This window comes from Rhyacophila brunnea, unplaced genomic scaffold (genome assembly GCF_057557595.1).
Source record: "Rhyacophila brunnea isolate RB1 unplaced genomic scaffold, BYU_Rbru_1.0 scaffold_11, whole genome shotgun sequence".
NCBI classification, from domain to species: Eukaryota; Metazoa; Arthropoda; class Insecta; order Trichoptera; family Rhyacophilidae; genus Rhyacophila; species Rhyacophila brunnea.
In genome coordinates, this window is record NW_028232763.1 from 15,451,343 (window position 1) to 15,469,354 (window position 18,012).

The following is an 18,012-nucleotide window of genomic DNA, read 5'->3' on the forward strand; positions in this document are numbered from 1 at the left end:
AGATTAATGGTTATATAAATACAAACATTTCAAAATGCTTACTTAGTACTTATTCCACAATTATTATGTTACACCTAAGACCAGTACAAAATAATGTAATTTCCATCCAATTGGAATCGGTCCTTAAAGCCGCGTTGACACGGTCCAAGTACGATCCAAGTACACTTGGACCGAGTGCCATCCAAGCGCACTCGTATGAGACAGCTTCATACAAATTACTCCTATCCAAGCTAACTTGGATGAGTAGGACGCGGTCCGAGTAGCTTGGATAGGAATAATTAGTATGAAGCTGTCGCTTGGATGGCACTCGGTCCATGTGTACTTGGATCGTACTTGGACCGTATCAACGCGGCTTTAGTGTAATATAATAATTGTGGATGAAACACTAATAAAATTTTAACTATATATTTTGAAGTGTGTGTTATTTCTAATAACATGTCATTCCATCAAGAATTCGGTGTCATCAGTGTTGTAGGGTCGGAACATAAAAATAACAATGTCATTATATTTCTCTTTTCATGATATTTTGCAACATGTATTGTTTGACATATTCTGAAGCATGCCATATTTTGAAAAAATGTTCAGTGTCACCGATTTAGCTTGGTTCTGCCCTACTACACCAACCATTATCAAAATTATGTACTGTGAAATGGATCAATTACAAACATAAAAGAAAGATAGTATTATACTATAAAAAATAATGTGAAGTTTTCCTAATCATTTACAATAATTAATAGAAAATTTTAATACTTGCGTTGTGCGTCATGTTTTTGACATTGTAAGGAAATCGAGTAATTTCATTTTTTTTTTATCAAAAAATTATAAAATATTGACAGAGGAACAATATACAAGGATGATTACAGAGTATGTTCGCGTAGTGAAAGTGTTATTATAATTATTAATTAAGTCGTCTCTTCAAATTATTTTATAATATTTATTTTTCCTATGTCATTCATATTAGCCAATGTTTATATTTCCTAAATCAATATGATTTACATTTTGTAACACTAGGTTGTTTTACTATTTGGTAGGTTTTTATAAAACTATATTATAATAAATAATAATTAGAATAGGGATTGGGTATTTAAATTAAATTATTATTTTTTATAAGACGTTCTTATTACCAACGATTAACCTAGTGTTTTTAATAAAATCAGAGGGTTGTTGAATGAAAATCATACAAAACACTTGAAAGAATCAGACTGATGATTTATGATAGGTAGGGGTTGACAAAATATAAAAACGAAGGGTTCCGAAAAAATAATTAACTGTACCGTTATAACTTTTGTACCATTTACATAATATATAGCTGTTTTTCTACGCAATTTAATTATAATCAGTATGATTTTTTCTGCTTATGAGTGCTTGATCAGTTGATACCTACTGAAAGAATTTGATCCCAATTTTTATTGACATATTATGTGAATGATAGATATTTATTATAAATGATTTGATTTATTATAATTAATATTATATCTTTCCAACAAGAATTGAAAGTACCACCGTAATGATTAAACGTGTTGTTAAGCGCATTAAATTGTCATTGAAAATATCCCATTTAACACAGATATTATATAACTCAACTTATTTTGTGACAATTCGTCACCAAGATAAGTGGAAATAGTCATAGTGCTGTGACATTTTGACACTTATAACACAATGTTTCATATTGTATTGACAAAACATTCCAATAGAGTTTAATTATCATAAACGATAGTGTACGACATGTGGACACATTAGTATATCTATACCAATATCTATAATATATCGTTTTTTGGAATAACTATTATATTGAATGAACAATTTCAATATGAGGACCAAAAGGATGTAATATTTGAAGTGTAGTTTAAAAAAGTTATAACGATGTGAGTTTATTGAAATGAAACTCTTTTACACTGGGTAAACGAGAGTGAATGTCAGTGATTTGTGCCAAAAACCATGATGGGTTACTCGATAAACAAAATAAAAAGTGAAGGCAGCAAGTGGAATCGATTCGTAAACCTTTCGCGATTGCACTATATCGAGTATTGTGTGTAGGATACGGCCGGGCCATCGATAAAGTATCGTACTTTTCTTTTGAAGTCGATATTGATTTTGTGATTTTTTTGGAAATAAATAAATAAATCACTCATGGACAAGCATCATTTAATACCAATACTAACGCATCTATTCTATACACAAGGCTGTTATCGAGGGTAGTTTATCATATTTATGTATTGAGGTGGTTAATTGTTATAATAAGTTAACCGTCTGAACTGTCAAAAAGTGCTATGTTTGAACAGCACCTCTCTTGGCTGTGTTTACTTTTATAGACAGTTTTGACAGCTTAGGCGGCTAATTTATCGTAACAATTATAATTAAATTATAAATAATACATAAATATGATAAACTACCATCGATAGCGGCTAGCACCCTTGTGTATAGAATAGATGCGCAGGTATTTATACTTTTTCTTTCAATATGACAGCCCTAATCATGTGAATATCAATTGTTATCTACCTATATTATGTTTCTCCTTCATCTATATACCTAGAAGAAAACTATTATTGTAGACGAAAACAATAAATTATTATTGATTTTAAAAGTATTAGTTAGCGTTAGTACTAATAAATGACAATATAAAATTGTAACTATATTTGTTTAAAAATTTAATATGTGGCAGTATGTACACATTCCAATTTAATTTAAGTATTTTATTTCCAATAAAAATACCAAAATACCAAACAAAAACAAATACCTATGCAATTTACTATGGCTGGTACTAAGAATCACTGTGTTCGAGTGTGGAGTGCAAAACAAAAAGTTTCACTCCAGCCGCGTGTGTTCGTTCATTAATTTTTTGATTACATCACATTCCACAAAACTTGGAAGAAAAATAAATTTGGTTTGGAATTTGGAATAGTAGGTATAAGTTATTAGTGAAGTGAAGATTAAAGATTCACAAATTTTCTGAATATAAATAATACAACGAACATACTCTCTCTAAGGTCAGTTTTACAAAGAAAGGAATTTCATTAAGGCATCATAGATTAATCTTGGGTTTGTGGTTCCGTCAGCAGTGTACCGGACCCCACGAAGGCTCCCATCATCGTGGCTGACTACGCCGTACTCTCCTACAATGAACCCATCAGCTGTTCTCTCTTCGACACGGTATTTTCTGAAATTCCTACCTTCAACGACATAACCTACTTTTTGACCGTCATCTTGATTCTTGTCCTGTACTCCGTGTGTTCGTCCATTTGTTGTTACGCTTACAGATTCGTCAACTTCATAATTCTGCTCATTACTGGTTTTATTTAGTATGTGGCCTGTGGAGTCTGTTGAATAATGACCGTCGGCTAGTCTCGGTTCCACTCCCAATTCTAAATTACTATCTCCAGGCTTTACAGCTTCTATTTCTTGCGGAGGCGGTTGATATGCTACCGATGGCATGCCATACACTTTTGATGGTTCACCATATACTTTGGACGGTTCGCTGTAAACTTTTGATGGTTCACCGTATACTTTCGACGGTTCGCCATAAATTTTTGAAGGTTCACTGTAAACCTTAGCCGGTTCACTATAAAACTTTTCAGGTTCACTGTATACCTTTGACGGTACACCGTATACTTTAGACGGTTCAGAGTATACCTTGGCAGGTTCGCTGTACACATGTGGTAAAGATGGTACTATTACAGTGGGAGTATTTTCTTTTTGAAAAGTATCGATTTCTTTAACTCCAGTTTCAAGTGTCATATCATCATCTTTGGGGATATCCAAGGCGTTGTCTCCACCGTGGTTTATTAAAGTAACATAACCAGCCGTCGCTTCAGTGGCTGTCACTTCTCCTATAGTCGAAGAACTCCAATCTCCTACTGTGGTTTGCTTAGGATCTGTAAAAGAATTTATAACTGAGCTATAAGAAAATGATCGAGGCCGTTGATTATCTCTCGGCTGGTTGTGATAAATGATCGATCTTTGGTAAGGATGTAAAGTTTCCTGGTGTTTTCTAAGTTCTCGCTGTTTCTGCTGTTGGATGTAATCTTCGTTGGCTCCTATAAGCGGAGAAGGGAGGGTAGATACGGAATGTCTGTTGGAAGGTACGCCTTTGTAGTAATCTTGACTGGTAAACCGGAAGTGCGGCGGCCGCCAGGTGGTCGGGCTGTCGTTCAGGAATCTATTGACGGGTGCGCTCGATTTAACTTTTCTCGCGGTGTCTTGACTCGTGATGATTGGAATTTCAGGATTCGGTTGGGCGATTTTGTTGCCCCGCCCGATGGCCACGGACGACGTCACGCGGACGCCGATTATCTTCGGTGAGTCATCCTGCGGGTCTGCGGACTCTGCGTAGGCATTCGATACGAAGCCATTTTTTGTGTGCTCATTGTCAGCTATATTTTCACTATAGTAGCTTGAGCTGGCCGCCTCGAGGTCGTCAATCTCTAATGGCTTATTTTTTAACGTATTTAAATCGCTGGTATTTGATTCATCGTCAAAGTTTTTACTGCTCCTGGAATTTCTGTTCACCGGAACCTGGTGCTCTAGAACAGTGTCCAGTAAAATATCGTCGCTCAGTTGCGAGAGTTTTTCGGGCGGTTGAATTATTCTTGGGGCTTCTTTTTTGTTGATGTCTTCTTGAATATGGTGGTCGTCACTTGGATCGCTTTCTAAAAATACAGAGAGAAACTCTGAACCGGAGATGTCTCCTGAAGTATGGCGGGTGTGAGGCAGAGCTTCGACTAGAGGTATTCCCTTCATTATCAGTTGTAGTGAAATCTGAAACAAATGAAAAATAAACATTAGTTTATAGGAAAATTAGATATTCAAAACACCAAAAACAATTATTATAATGTTTTGTAAATAATGTTTTAATGGAAGATATTAAAACATTTTGAACTGTATGCGCACTGCGTATTAATACAATTAATAAATCAGTTAACGTTAATAGTCTCCACTAGGGAATCCAAAATTCTGATCCCAGGATTTCGGGATTACAATTTGACAATCCCGGGACCAGTCCCGGGATTGGCATTTTTTTCCATTGTTAATATAAAATGTTTATATTTACAAATAACATTGATAAAATCGGTTAAAAATAAATCTAGTACCTATAATTTATACTATTTAAGACATTTATTGTTAATATTGCATACGTTCAATCTTGGAAATACATAAGTTTAATGGAGTAAATAATATTGTAATATAAATAACAATCTGAATTTAATATGAGATTACGGTTTCTGATAGTAAAGACTTAATGAATGGGTTAGCGAGATTTAAAATATTAAAGCAAATCATGGTGTACTTATGGCCTTTCCGCTTAATAAATCTAATTAGTCAGTCAAATATGAAACTGCCGTAAAACGTATGAGATCATCGTGGAATTACTTTGTTAATAGTGCGAAGCATTGTTTTTTCCATTCTTTCTCATTTTTATTAAGTTATGTGAAAAAATAAAATGTATCGGCTACTTACACGTGGGTATAAATCAAACTTCATTCAAACTCAGTTTATTTCTAATGTAGTTATTTGTTATTAAAAGTATTTTTTCTGTTACATTTTCGTTTTTATTTTATTTTCCATAAAATTGATAAAAAAATCAATCCCGAAAGATTCGGGATTATGTTTATCAATCCCGGGATTCATAGGTATCGAAAATAGCTCGGGATCCCGGGATTGGAATACCTAGTCTCCACGAATCAAGAAAAGTAATATTTGAATAAGTATCTTCACATGTACATAGCTACTAAAAATGTTGAAAATCATTATTTCTGTGACGGTTAATAAATTTTATTGTCGACAGCAAGAAATGCATTTCAATATTGTATAATAATAATAATATAGAGAATTTGACGCCTTTTCGATAGATACCTAATATATAAAAAAAATTATGTCATAAATTAAATGCTATTAAGTTACTTATGAAAAAACACGTCACAGTTAAATCCGTTACTTACATATAGATTTTTTGATTATTTGTATTGATAAAATACCCCAGATTAAAATATGAACTTGTTGTCCTCGAATGACAAAATACTACTCTTGATCGGACTAAGTAATTATAATCACAAGAACGGGTATTTGTAAAACGATTCGCGACACTGAACTGTGATACACTTGCTTGTATAGAATAATAATATTTTTAATTCAAGCAATTAAATAATTTTCATTTTTGGCGACAAGGCTTACTAAAACAATGATAGTGGTAGACAATTCTCACATTTAATTAATAACTTCGTAGCGACCACTTTATTAAAAACAGTAAACGTGGAATGAATTTTTGAGAGTCGCGTTTAACGCATGAGACCAGGCCATAAATTGAATCTTAATTAAATCTATAAAATTAGTAATAAATAATTTTCACTGCCTGTATTTTGGTATATAATGGAGTAAGCACACACGAAAGCCGATAAGTATATAAAATACAGCTGCGTTTTACACGTGCTTAGATCGCATACGTTGAACGCATTAGGGAAATTGGGACTTGTATTTATTTAGTCATGTATCTTTTTATGGAAGGAAGTACATTTTAGTGGTAGGTATATAATTATTTATTGATACCTACATAGGTATGTATCAATTTTGTAAATTCATCATATTTATCTGATATAAATCGTATTTGTTTATATTTCTGTATACTTACATCAGAAGTATAAAGTTGGGTATCCATTTTTTTTATAAAAATGAGTTATGAATGAATTATTTACTTGTTTTCTGCATAGTGGCAGTAGAATGTACGCCCGCAGTGAAAAAAGTTAAATGTAGTACATTGTTTGGTATGAAAGTTTATTTTAGAAATCGATAGTCTGTAGTCGAGATACCTAGGTACCATAGGCACGTGAGTTCACATGCTGGAATCATCATAACATTCAATAATAAAAACTGACAACATACAAAATTATTGTGACCCATTACCTGTCATTTATAACTCCCTTTCAAACCACTAAAACAAAGATACGTGAGAGCACGTAACTCGAAAATTACGTTAAAATAAAAACGTTCTGTGGCATGATTCGCGTGAGATGACCCTTGTGTGGTACTAATACATTTTGACAGATGTTGCTAACTGATACTTACCTATTCGTTTTTGGCTCAGAATATGCTACGGAATAGGAGCACATGTATGATCATTTTACATGCTAAGTAAAACAACAGTGTACACTATTTGCTCATGGCGCGAGCTTCCTGTGAATTCACGTGACGTGATAGTAATGTGTTTATAGCATTACATTAATTTACATTTTTATCTCCCCTGAACAATTTCTTATATGTGACATCGGACGTTTTACGTTTGGCGTACTTTATTATACTTAATCAATCTTTGCACCAAATCAGAGATTCTCCAAGTTTTTCTGTTATTTTATTTTTATGAATAAATATCAGTAATGAGATAAACTGATATCCTACTATCGTTGTGTATTTTTTCATTTTTAAATATACTTATATTATAATATATTTTTAAAACTATCTAACACCATAAAAACGTAGTCGATTATGTTATTCATCTTATTCGATTCGAAGTATTTTACACTGTGTACAAAATAGTAACAATCAACATATTTACATCATTCTCATCGTCACAAATATAAATGTACATAAACATTAAAATGTGATCTAGTAAAATGTCGTTTAGTACTTCCGAATATGAAATAATATGTAGTTACACAAAGTTATTAAAATAGTCGTAAAATTAATAATTTGTCGCTTAACGAAAAATACCTGTTACCATTATAGATAAGGTACAACGATTACAGTTATTATAGAAGTAATAATTATTTTTTGACGAAATACCCGACAGCCTTGACGTTTTTTTGTTTTTGTTTTAATATGTCGTAGAAATGTAGATAGTACACAATATTATTATTTGTTCAACGTTGTATGTAATTACATACCTGTTTCCTAACAAATCAAAAATGATATATAATAATTTATTTTATTTATACTAGTCAAAGTTTAATAAGCACTCAGTAACTAAAATTAAAAAAGAAGTCATATTTTTGTAGGTTTAATTTTCTCTTATTTATGACATAGCGTAATAATATCTTGGACACCAAAATGTCAATTGACGGTGGATGTATGACATTGCTCGCAGAACCAAATTGGCAAGGAGTGCATTTGGGCGCCTGAATAGTAGGTATCAAAAGCGACCTCACACTGTATCGTTAAAGTGTTCAACCAATGGGTGCTACCAATGCTCACGTATGCATGTGAAACATGGACTCTTAACAGCGCTGATGGCACAGCTGTTGTGTCTTCATTATATATAATTAGCATGTTATTTAAATGTGGTAATGAAATGTTCCGCGGTGAAGAGAAATTCTAAAAGTACGAGAAACGCAACAACATGGCATAAAAAGGTTAATGTTGGACATAACGCGCAAATATAACAAAAGAAGCCAATGAATAAGGAAGCAGACAAGAGTTAAGTACGCGACGTGATAGAGGTCGCTAAGGAGATGAAATGGCAATGGGCTGGAATATCGCTCGGCGAGTAGACAACCTTTGGATAAATGCCGTCATATAGTGGTACCCAAGGGCACTAAACGCCCACAGGGATACCTTAAACCCGCTGGATAGACGAACTCATAAAGTTCGGGAGGTGTACGTGACAGCAAAAAATTCGGGACCGAGAAGAGTGCATGGAGCTAGAGAAGGCTTTCATCCAGCAGTGGATCGACCCCGGTTGATGATGATTATGTTATGACATTCAATGAATATCGTTGATCATCTTTCATCGCATTATTACTAAATGTTTCATCATTAGAAATACATAATACTGTAGTTCGATAAATTCTCGCGAAGCTGTACAAGAGACTTTTGGATAATTCATAGTTTAAATTATTTTTAGTTTTTTTTTTTAATATATCCAAATGCCTCGTGATGCGCACGCATAGATTGAAGATATTCCCATTCTTGCTGATCAGGCCTGAAAGAATCAGCAGTATATAAAATCCCTTCTATTTATATCACATGGAATGTATGGTTACTATTAGTATTTGCAATCTCTCTCTACTTTATTGATTCCGAAATCAAAGAATTAAATATTCTATAATCCCGGGACTTAGAGATTGGCCTAAGATTTTTATCTGAAATAAACGGTGCTTATTAACTAAACAAATATGATTACACAGAGCAGTGCTCCGCAACCTTTTCCCACCCACGGTACACCAAAGGTCTTCCCAGAATTCCGCGGCACACCACACATAAAACATTTTATATACCAAAACATGGACCCCACATCCTGAAGGGGGACCCCAGGCCAAGATCTTTGGCGGGCCCCCCTACCTATAGCTAATGTTGAAGACAGCGTGATACTCTAAAATAGCATTTTTAAAATAGTGTTCGAGGTAAAATTAATAGTATTAATTTTATGTTTAGAAATTTGTCGTATGGTTATATTATATTAATATAATTATGGTTAGTTGTCAGTTTAGGAATAATTATTTGTCTAGTATTGATACAATAATAATAAGATGTTTTAAAATATTACTACTAGCGTAGTAAAATAGCGCCGCAGGCGACTTTTTTAGACTCGAAAATGGGAGCTGAACTGCGATAGTTTTGTCGGAAATCCGAGGATATTTTTTATTAACCGAAATCCAGAAAATAACCAATGGAACATCGGCGAAGATCAGTTTTAGCGTCCCGTCATTTATCAATTCAACAAATTTCTCTCGAATTTATAGGAAAAGTGCTTCTATAGAATTTTCGGCACTGGTTGCAAAAGGGTTTCGTATCCAGTCGCATTGATTGTATGAAAGTAATGATGAAATTTCTTTTGCAGCAAAGTTAAATGTTTTTGAGACGGATCCAAAATTGATTGCTTGTTTTAAATGGTGGTCTGATAGTTCCTTTGAAACATTTGTAGAGATCCTTCTTTCTGCCAAAGTTCGAGTTTATTTTTGAATTTTGCTAATTTATCAGAGCACGTCAATATATTTTCATTCTGACCTTCCATTGTTTTATTAAGTTCATGCAGGTGCTCAAATATATTACCAGCCATATACACAAATTTGGCTATTGCACCGCGGCACACCTAGCATCGTCTCACGGCACACCGGTTGCGGAGCACTGACATAGAGAATGGCTGGTTACTTAAAATATTAGCAGTACCTATTAAACAACGATAATTATGATTTTTTGTCCATTGACTGAACAGTTCGATGTGGATCTTGGCCGCCTCATGAGATAATTCTCTACAGTTTTTTTTACGATGCATGGATATTAGCCACTCGCTCAACCTTTAAGGTCCATGATCAGGGACGTATTGTGATTACCAAAATGATACATTTTCCAGACCCGGGATTTAGCGTACACGTCATTATCTCTTGGCCATCATGGGTTGTTATTAATTACCTACTTATAAATTCAATATCATGACTTCCGGTGAAATTATGTAGAGATTTATTTTATCTTATAGGTAAGTGTGTTATTAAAAAAAACTTTGCCTAGCTTAGCGTAGTATACTCAAAATATGACAATTTTTAAGGTTTGCGGTTCAGAAACACACACTTAACCATTAAGTTTCTTATTAGCCAAATCATAATAAATACAATGCCACTAGTTAATGTGATAATATTATATTATTACGGTTTCATTTTCCAAAATGTATAGTTACGTATATTACAAATTAATATTGAAATAATTGTTTCTGGCCAAAATTTAATTTTTCAATACGCCTGAAATAACGAGATCAACCGTCTCAAGAAATACCGTAATTAAAAAAAAATGATCATCGATTGAAAATCCCTATATTATAGTCACAATATATCACGTTATCAAACCAACAATCAGAATGCAATCAGACAAAGAGAAATAAAATTGCACGTTACAGAAGGAAAATAATAAACTAAAAAAAACTATGCAGACACGTCTAAATAAGCAACAAATCATTGAATGCGAATAAAATTGCTCGGCGAGGATTGCAATTTGTTGCGCATTTAATTAATCCGATAACAGATCTAAATACGACACACTGCAATATATCTTCTTGAAAATAATATATATATATTTAATATAATATACGAATGGCGTCTCATCATTCCTCGACAGGGTGGACTGCTCTGAGATGTCTTAATGATCATAAAGATGATCGTAATTATTATTTCTTGTGGAAGTAATAATTATCTCGCGAAAGTATTGCAAATAAACTGCACACGACTGTATTATAACTTGTTCATATTTATTCGAATTCTGTGGTACAGTGGTTTTCGATTTGTTTCGTTTAACGGCACCCTAAAAGTGCCAGTAAGTGGTATAAGCCTGGTCGCACATCTAAACTCATTTCGACTGCAATATTATGTCGAATATATCGATGTAATTTTGTTGGTATTCACAAAAAATGCAATTTAATGTTAAGAGCCCGAATGAGATATTTTAAGATGAAAAAAAAATAGCTGGTGTTGTAAGCAGCAAATTTCATCCAACATAGGGTGCGGGTATAACTTCGCACCAGCACATGTGCAGAAGCTGCTTTTTCATTAATTTTGGTTGTCGCGTGACGTCGATGTCCCGGCATGGCCTCGTCTATGCGCACGGAAGAAAGTTGCAATATTGCGCCAGTCGAGATGATTTTAAATGTGCGACTGGGTTAAGTGAGCATGTTATTCACCAAACAGTTTCTTAAATCTAGGAATCATACAGTTGTCCAGTGACGTACCGGGCAAAGTTCCATCCAATTCCACTTCTCAATATTTTTAGTTTCAAATTGAATGTAAATTCAATACCTACACACTCATACAACATTTTATTATTTCACTGCTTTAAACGGATACATGCAACGATTTATTTAAAATAAAATTCTGATATAGATATTCGCAATCATATATTCGCGCAGCTCGTTAACCTCATAGACGAAAACAATGTGGACGGAATCTACTTTCAAAAGTTGTGCTATTTGTGTTCCTTTATTAATTTGCCGCTCCCAAGCAATGCATAATCAGTCTGTCCTACATAATGGGGCACTGCAGCTACCCTCATTTATCCCACAAAATTTAATCCATTATATAAATAAGTTTATCCATACTATCTTATTGAAATGATGTATTTTTAAACCAGTTGAGATCGGTACTAGATATTAATCGCGGCACCCTAAGGCGTCGCGGTTCACAGTTTGAATACCACTGCTGTAACGTAATATATTAAATATAGCGTAGGCTGCAAGGACGAGAAAATTGTTGATTAAAACTGCATATCATTATTATCTTATAATGATGTGTCCATTTGGGATAACTGGGATGAGCATGATGCATGCAGTGTTAAAATAAGAAGTTACATACTAATGATGTTTAAATAAATAAAATTGTTTGAGCTTTAAGTACTTATAATACGCAGGTATGTTTACTGACTTTACTGTTTAAGTTTAAATGCTTGTCTAGACTATATAGCAGGGATAGGCATACACGAGGTCAACCTGAGCCACATTCTGGATTTTCATATATCGTCGCTTAAGAAACAACACCGCGGAAGTCAATTAATAAAAATTTTCAGGGGAAACAATAAACGTCTCAAAAAATTGAAAATTGATACCTTTTAACTTATTTTTTTTGTGTTTAGTTAAAAAAAAACATTTTTTCATTCAAAAAGATTTTTTCCATAGAAGGAACACGGTGTAGGATTTTTTTACCTACCGAATGTTATTCAAAACCGCCAAATGGGGACTTAAGCGGTGTTGTTTCTTAAAAGACGATATATAGAGCCACACCATAGTCACGTTCTCACGTAGTATTAAATACACAAATTCAAATTTAATTACATCCCTACAAAAATCTTAATTGCTGTATAAAGTATAAAAAATAAATATATAAGAAAATAAAAAACGAGAAAGAGAACACAAAATAATTAGTAAAGTAAAAATAAAATATAATAAAAAGTTTATTTATCATTTTTAGCTAAATCTCTAAAATTTTGTCTAAAATTTGTTACAGCCATTCGCATTAAATCTGTCTAATGCTCGTTTTTTAGCTGTGAACGATGTTTTGATTTTACAAACTTTACAGAGAAGTATAACGATTCACAACAATATGTTATACCGAAATTGAATTCATATACGTGCATCTTGTCACTTACAACATTTAGAAAGGAAAACTCGTGAAAATACAAGTATAATGGGGAAAGAAAATACCTATATTTTTATCAAGAGACATTAGCAGCACTTAAGGCTGCGCGCACACGGCAAAGCGAAGTTTCGGATTCATCCGCCAAACGACGTTTGCGTTTTATTTGCGTTTTATTTGCGAGCCGATTGCGTTTTAAATGCGTTTCAAATGCGTCCATATTTCGACAATGCTGTCCAAGAGAAAACACGGTTTTCAAGGGGATTCATAAACGCCTTTTTTTGAAACTGCACCCTGCTGCGAGAGTATTTATCTTTCATTACAGTGGCGTACAAGGGTAAATAAATCAATATAAAATCAGTACGTAATATTGCATTATACCTACATTTATTTTCCCACTATTGCTTCTTTTGGAGCTGGACTGTTTTATATCGAAAGCGTTTTGAAAATTACCTATTGTTGAGCCTATTATATACCATCATCATCAATACTATCGACCGAGGGTACTTGATGGAGTTTGAATTTAAATTCTAATTGATTTAAGTTTTGTACTATTATTATTTATTAATACAATAAAAAAAGATTATAAGTTAATACACGAAGAAAGGGTAAAAACCTTATTACCTAGATACCTACTAAGTAAATGATGAAGTATAAAAACATAATATTTTGAATAATTTGAATATTTGCAGTGTTTCTAAAAAAACCCGTTGTAAATACGATTAATACATTCGGTAGGTAAGCGTATTAAAATGTCATTTCTCGTAAACAATAGTTTTCTCGTTGTGCAATATGTTGGGAGTTTAATAATATTAACTAATGAGAGATGTCACCAACTGTAACTACTCACTAAATAAATAAAAAAAACGAATAAACAATGTTAAGGTATAGTTCGTAATATGCAAATTTAAATAATTTTTGATGAATACCTATATACCTATACCGAAAATATTTATATAAGTACCTATAGATACGTATTGAATTACCCACCTACCTATTCATATTATATGAAATACATATTTAAAATAACACCATTCTTTTGGGAAGAATACAAGTAGGTATGCATTTGGTTATATTCGATATTAAATAAGTATGTATCTTTAATAGAATCATGCCTCCTTTTTAGTAGTAGAATCTTTATGTAGGTATCGAATCTATAAAATATTTTTATTAAATTTAATCTGTTTTTAAGCGTGAAGGCTCGCCATAACTATAAGGTAAACTAAACCATTATTATTTATTTTGTAGTAAGTATGTACTTCTTTAATTATTTTTTTTATTAGTTGACACTTTTATCTTCTATAGATACACTAAAATGGAAACGGGTGCCAATAATAACATATTGAAGTGAGAATAATGAATACCTTCCTACTACTATCGATAGGTATGTTCCTGTGTACTTGTGTAGGTACATGTATATTTATATTAATTATTGTTTTCGTGTTATAATATATTATTTGCGATTAATTGATAACAAAATTTAGATAATTTATCTATTCACCCGCTACAGTAAAATCTATAAAATATTTTAATTAAATTATATCTGTTGCTCTACATTGCATGAACGCCACTGAAGCAATGGAGTAATTAATTATGTCATACAATACGTGCCATGAATATACTACCTACCACATGTTCTTTTAAATCTTCCCATTTAGGCCAGGACCGAACTTTTGAAAGCTGAAATTTATGGGGGCGCGTATTAAGAAATATTACTGATTAACCACATAATTATGTTCAGAAAGGCCTAATAAATTTTATTTACCAATGACAAACTCATGACCGGATGAGTGGGTATTTTTCATTAAAAACTTGGGTATAATGTAAAGGTTTAAGCCTACGCAATCTGCACCTAGCACATTGTCATATATAATAATATGAAGAATGTTAAATCTCAGTCGGTTCCATGACAAAACAGGACAGTGACAAAACAGAACATGACAAAACAGAACACCTGGAGAAAACCTGGCTGTTCTGTTTTATCATGTTCTGTATTGTTATTGTTGTCGAAGTCATGATGAATTGTTTGCAACCAGAAAGATTCACTTGAATGATTAATGCTTATTTGGACTATGTCTGCATTTGCGTATAGCTAACAAAAATCCGCATGAAAGTAATTAAAAATAATTTCTACACTATGAAAATATCATCAAATTAAAAAACGCTTTCGATATAATATAACAGAATTCTATTCCAAATCAAGCAATAGTGGAAAAAATAAATATAGGTAAAATGGTAAAAAATAAATACTTAATAATTATGTAGGTAATGTTTACATATTATATTTTTATATTTTATTTATCTTAGTTCGCCACTGGCGACAAAAAAAGGTTTTTTTTAATTCTTCGGATAGTGCAATAAATAAATTCTTACATAATAACACTAACGGTGAAAACAAAAAGTACTAATATCCATAATAGCTATAAGTTGGCGAACACAATACGGCACATATTGTATGACATAATTTATTACTTAAAAATTAAAAAAATCTTCCTTCTTTCTTAATTAGTGTCATCAAGAATTTCACAGTGGCGTTAATGCAATGGGGAAAACAGATATAATTTAATTAAAATATTTTATAGGTTTTTTGTATATAATTTGTTAGAACAATGTAATATATTATTATACCTATTGTATCTTTTATTAAATAAACATTTAAAACATATTATTCATAAACATTTGAAATATCTCCCCTTAAAATCTGTTCATATTTCCAATAGAATATTATTGCTTAGAATTCAATACATTCTACATTCTACAGCACGTGAATCAGATAACTTAGGTTCTAGAGAGATTAGTGGGTTAAGATTGCCTCCAGAAAAATCTTACTGGGGGCAATCTTTGTTCTGTCTAAGAGAAACTGAGCATCGTGAGGAGTGGAAAGTCTTAGTCGCTCAGAAGATTAATATTATTTCATGATGGTCACGATCCTCAGCCATGAGGGAATGACCGAGAAGAGAGAGAAGAAGAGCATTACCTACATATTATAATGGGAGAAAATAAAATATAGATACCTACTTACATAGTTATTGTTTATTAATAAATAGTATTACAAGTCTTTATAAGTATTAATATTAAAATTGAATAATTTGCAATAGTTAGGTACATTGCTATCTTAATATTCAATATATATGTCTCAATTAATTTATCGATATATTTCATCCATGTTTCTTATAGTCAGTCTTTGGTAAATTTTCATAATATTAAAAGCTCAAAGCATAATGGAAGTGCATCTGATAGATCCGTTCAAAGTGGTTCATGCATCTCATCATCAAATTATATTATTGTTTCACAGAAAGTGATTGCTGCTGTGCTCGACGCTAAGCCGGTTTCAGGACTTGCCTATCAGGCGACCAAAGGCTACAGAAGATATTCCGAACAACGTAACGTCAAAATCAATACTGCAGTAGTAGTAGTTGTAATGCCATGATCCACCTGCGACGATAGTTATTCTTGCTATCTCATTTTCACGATATATCACGTGGCACAACAGCCATAAATACACATCTAGAAAAGGGTAGGTAATTATTTTGTATTAGAGGGAGGTCATTTATTATTCCTTTATAATATTCAGATTATTATATTAGATTATATTCAAATATTTAATATATAAACTGGGGTTTTCTTCTAAAATTCGTACACTACAGTGAAATTAAATACAGTGGCTAAGACTTCTTCTGTTTATTTAGAGTATTTTAGACCATACCTTAAAATAAATTTTATAATACATTATAATATTATCAGTGACATCTACTAGTATATTATCGTAACAAATCGCCCTAGAGTGTGAAGGCTTTTGATTATTAGCCTTCGAGCAAATCTGCGCCGTTAAATAATATTTAATTTGAAATATTTTGTGTCCTAATGTTTTTTGTTAATGGTTTAATTATTTTTTTAAAAACATTAGTGTACTTATACGAATTCATTAGTAGTCATATGATAAATACCTACCAACGCACTATGATCCCCATAGTCTACCTACTTGCAGAAGTCACTATTCGCCACTGGATACACCAACACCTGCAGACCCAAACACATTAAATAAGGCCTTCTGTACATAAATTGACATAGAAAAGGGTTACTAAGACTAATTATTAAATTAACTGCAAGCCATTTTGCGTTTCAGATTCATTTGTAGTAAAAATCACACTTTTGGGTGCCATTAATTACTATATATTGACCGTTTGAAAACGTGGTTGACTTTTACCGTAACCAAACCTAAAACATATAGGATCTAATGCAAAAGGTAACTTAACTACTTGTAAATAGATTGATTCCGTAAATTATTATAGAAAAATAGGCAGGCAACCAACCAATATTTTATCGTTTACAAAGCCTCGCGAGTATTAATTTTTTTTTTTCAATATTCGATGCATGGCAGAGTTATTTTGCGAATACCATCTCTTGGCATCACGTTTAATAGTAAGCTATCATTTGTAAAAAGGAACTACAACTGTTAGGCTTCGTCTGTCGTACCTACTTCCCAGGTCTTTTCGGATGTTATGGTATTTAGAATATTTAGATTAACAATCTCAAAAATCGCGAATGACATGTACCTACAAACATACTACCGAAACGTCAAAGTTGTTGCGAAAAACGGTGGATATAAACTTATTTTAGTTTTAAACTTTATATGGCAACTAGTTCAACCACACTGAAAATGTTGTGGAATCTCCATCACGTCTTTTAATGTGATATTAATAGTTCATAAACCCTTTCTATAGTTGTTGTTATTATTAAGAGTCAAAACTAGTGCTGAATGTATTAAAATCGTTTGTAGGTACATGTCATTCGCGATTTTTGAGATTGTTAATCTAAATATTCTAAATACCATAACATCCGAAAAGACCTGGGAAGTAGGTACGACAGACGAAGCCTAACAGTTGTAGTTCCTTTTTACAAATGATAGCTTACTATTAAACGTGATGCCAAGAGATGGTATTCGCAAAATAACTCTGCCATGCATCGAATATTGAAA

The 18,012-nt window shown here is 32.5% G+C and overlaps 1 protein-coding gene across 1 annotated transcript in view; it reads right to left on the bottom strand.

The window, feature by feature from the left end:
- Positions 1 to 2,462: 2,462 nt before the first annotated feature.
- LOC147078407 (uncharacterized) overlaps positions 2,463 to 18,012 on the bottom strand; it is a 174,008-nt gene continuing 158,458 nt past the window's right edge. The window contains exon 2 of the mRNA XM_085956975.1: positions 2,463 to 4,755. Coding sequence (XP_085813101.1) covers positions 2,995 to 4,755 — 1,761 coding nt within the window. The 3' untranslated portion in view covers positions 2,463 to 2,994. The remainder of the gene's footprint in view (positions 4,756 to 18,012) is intronic.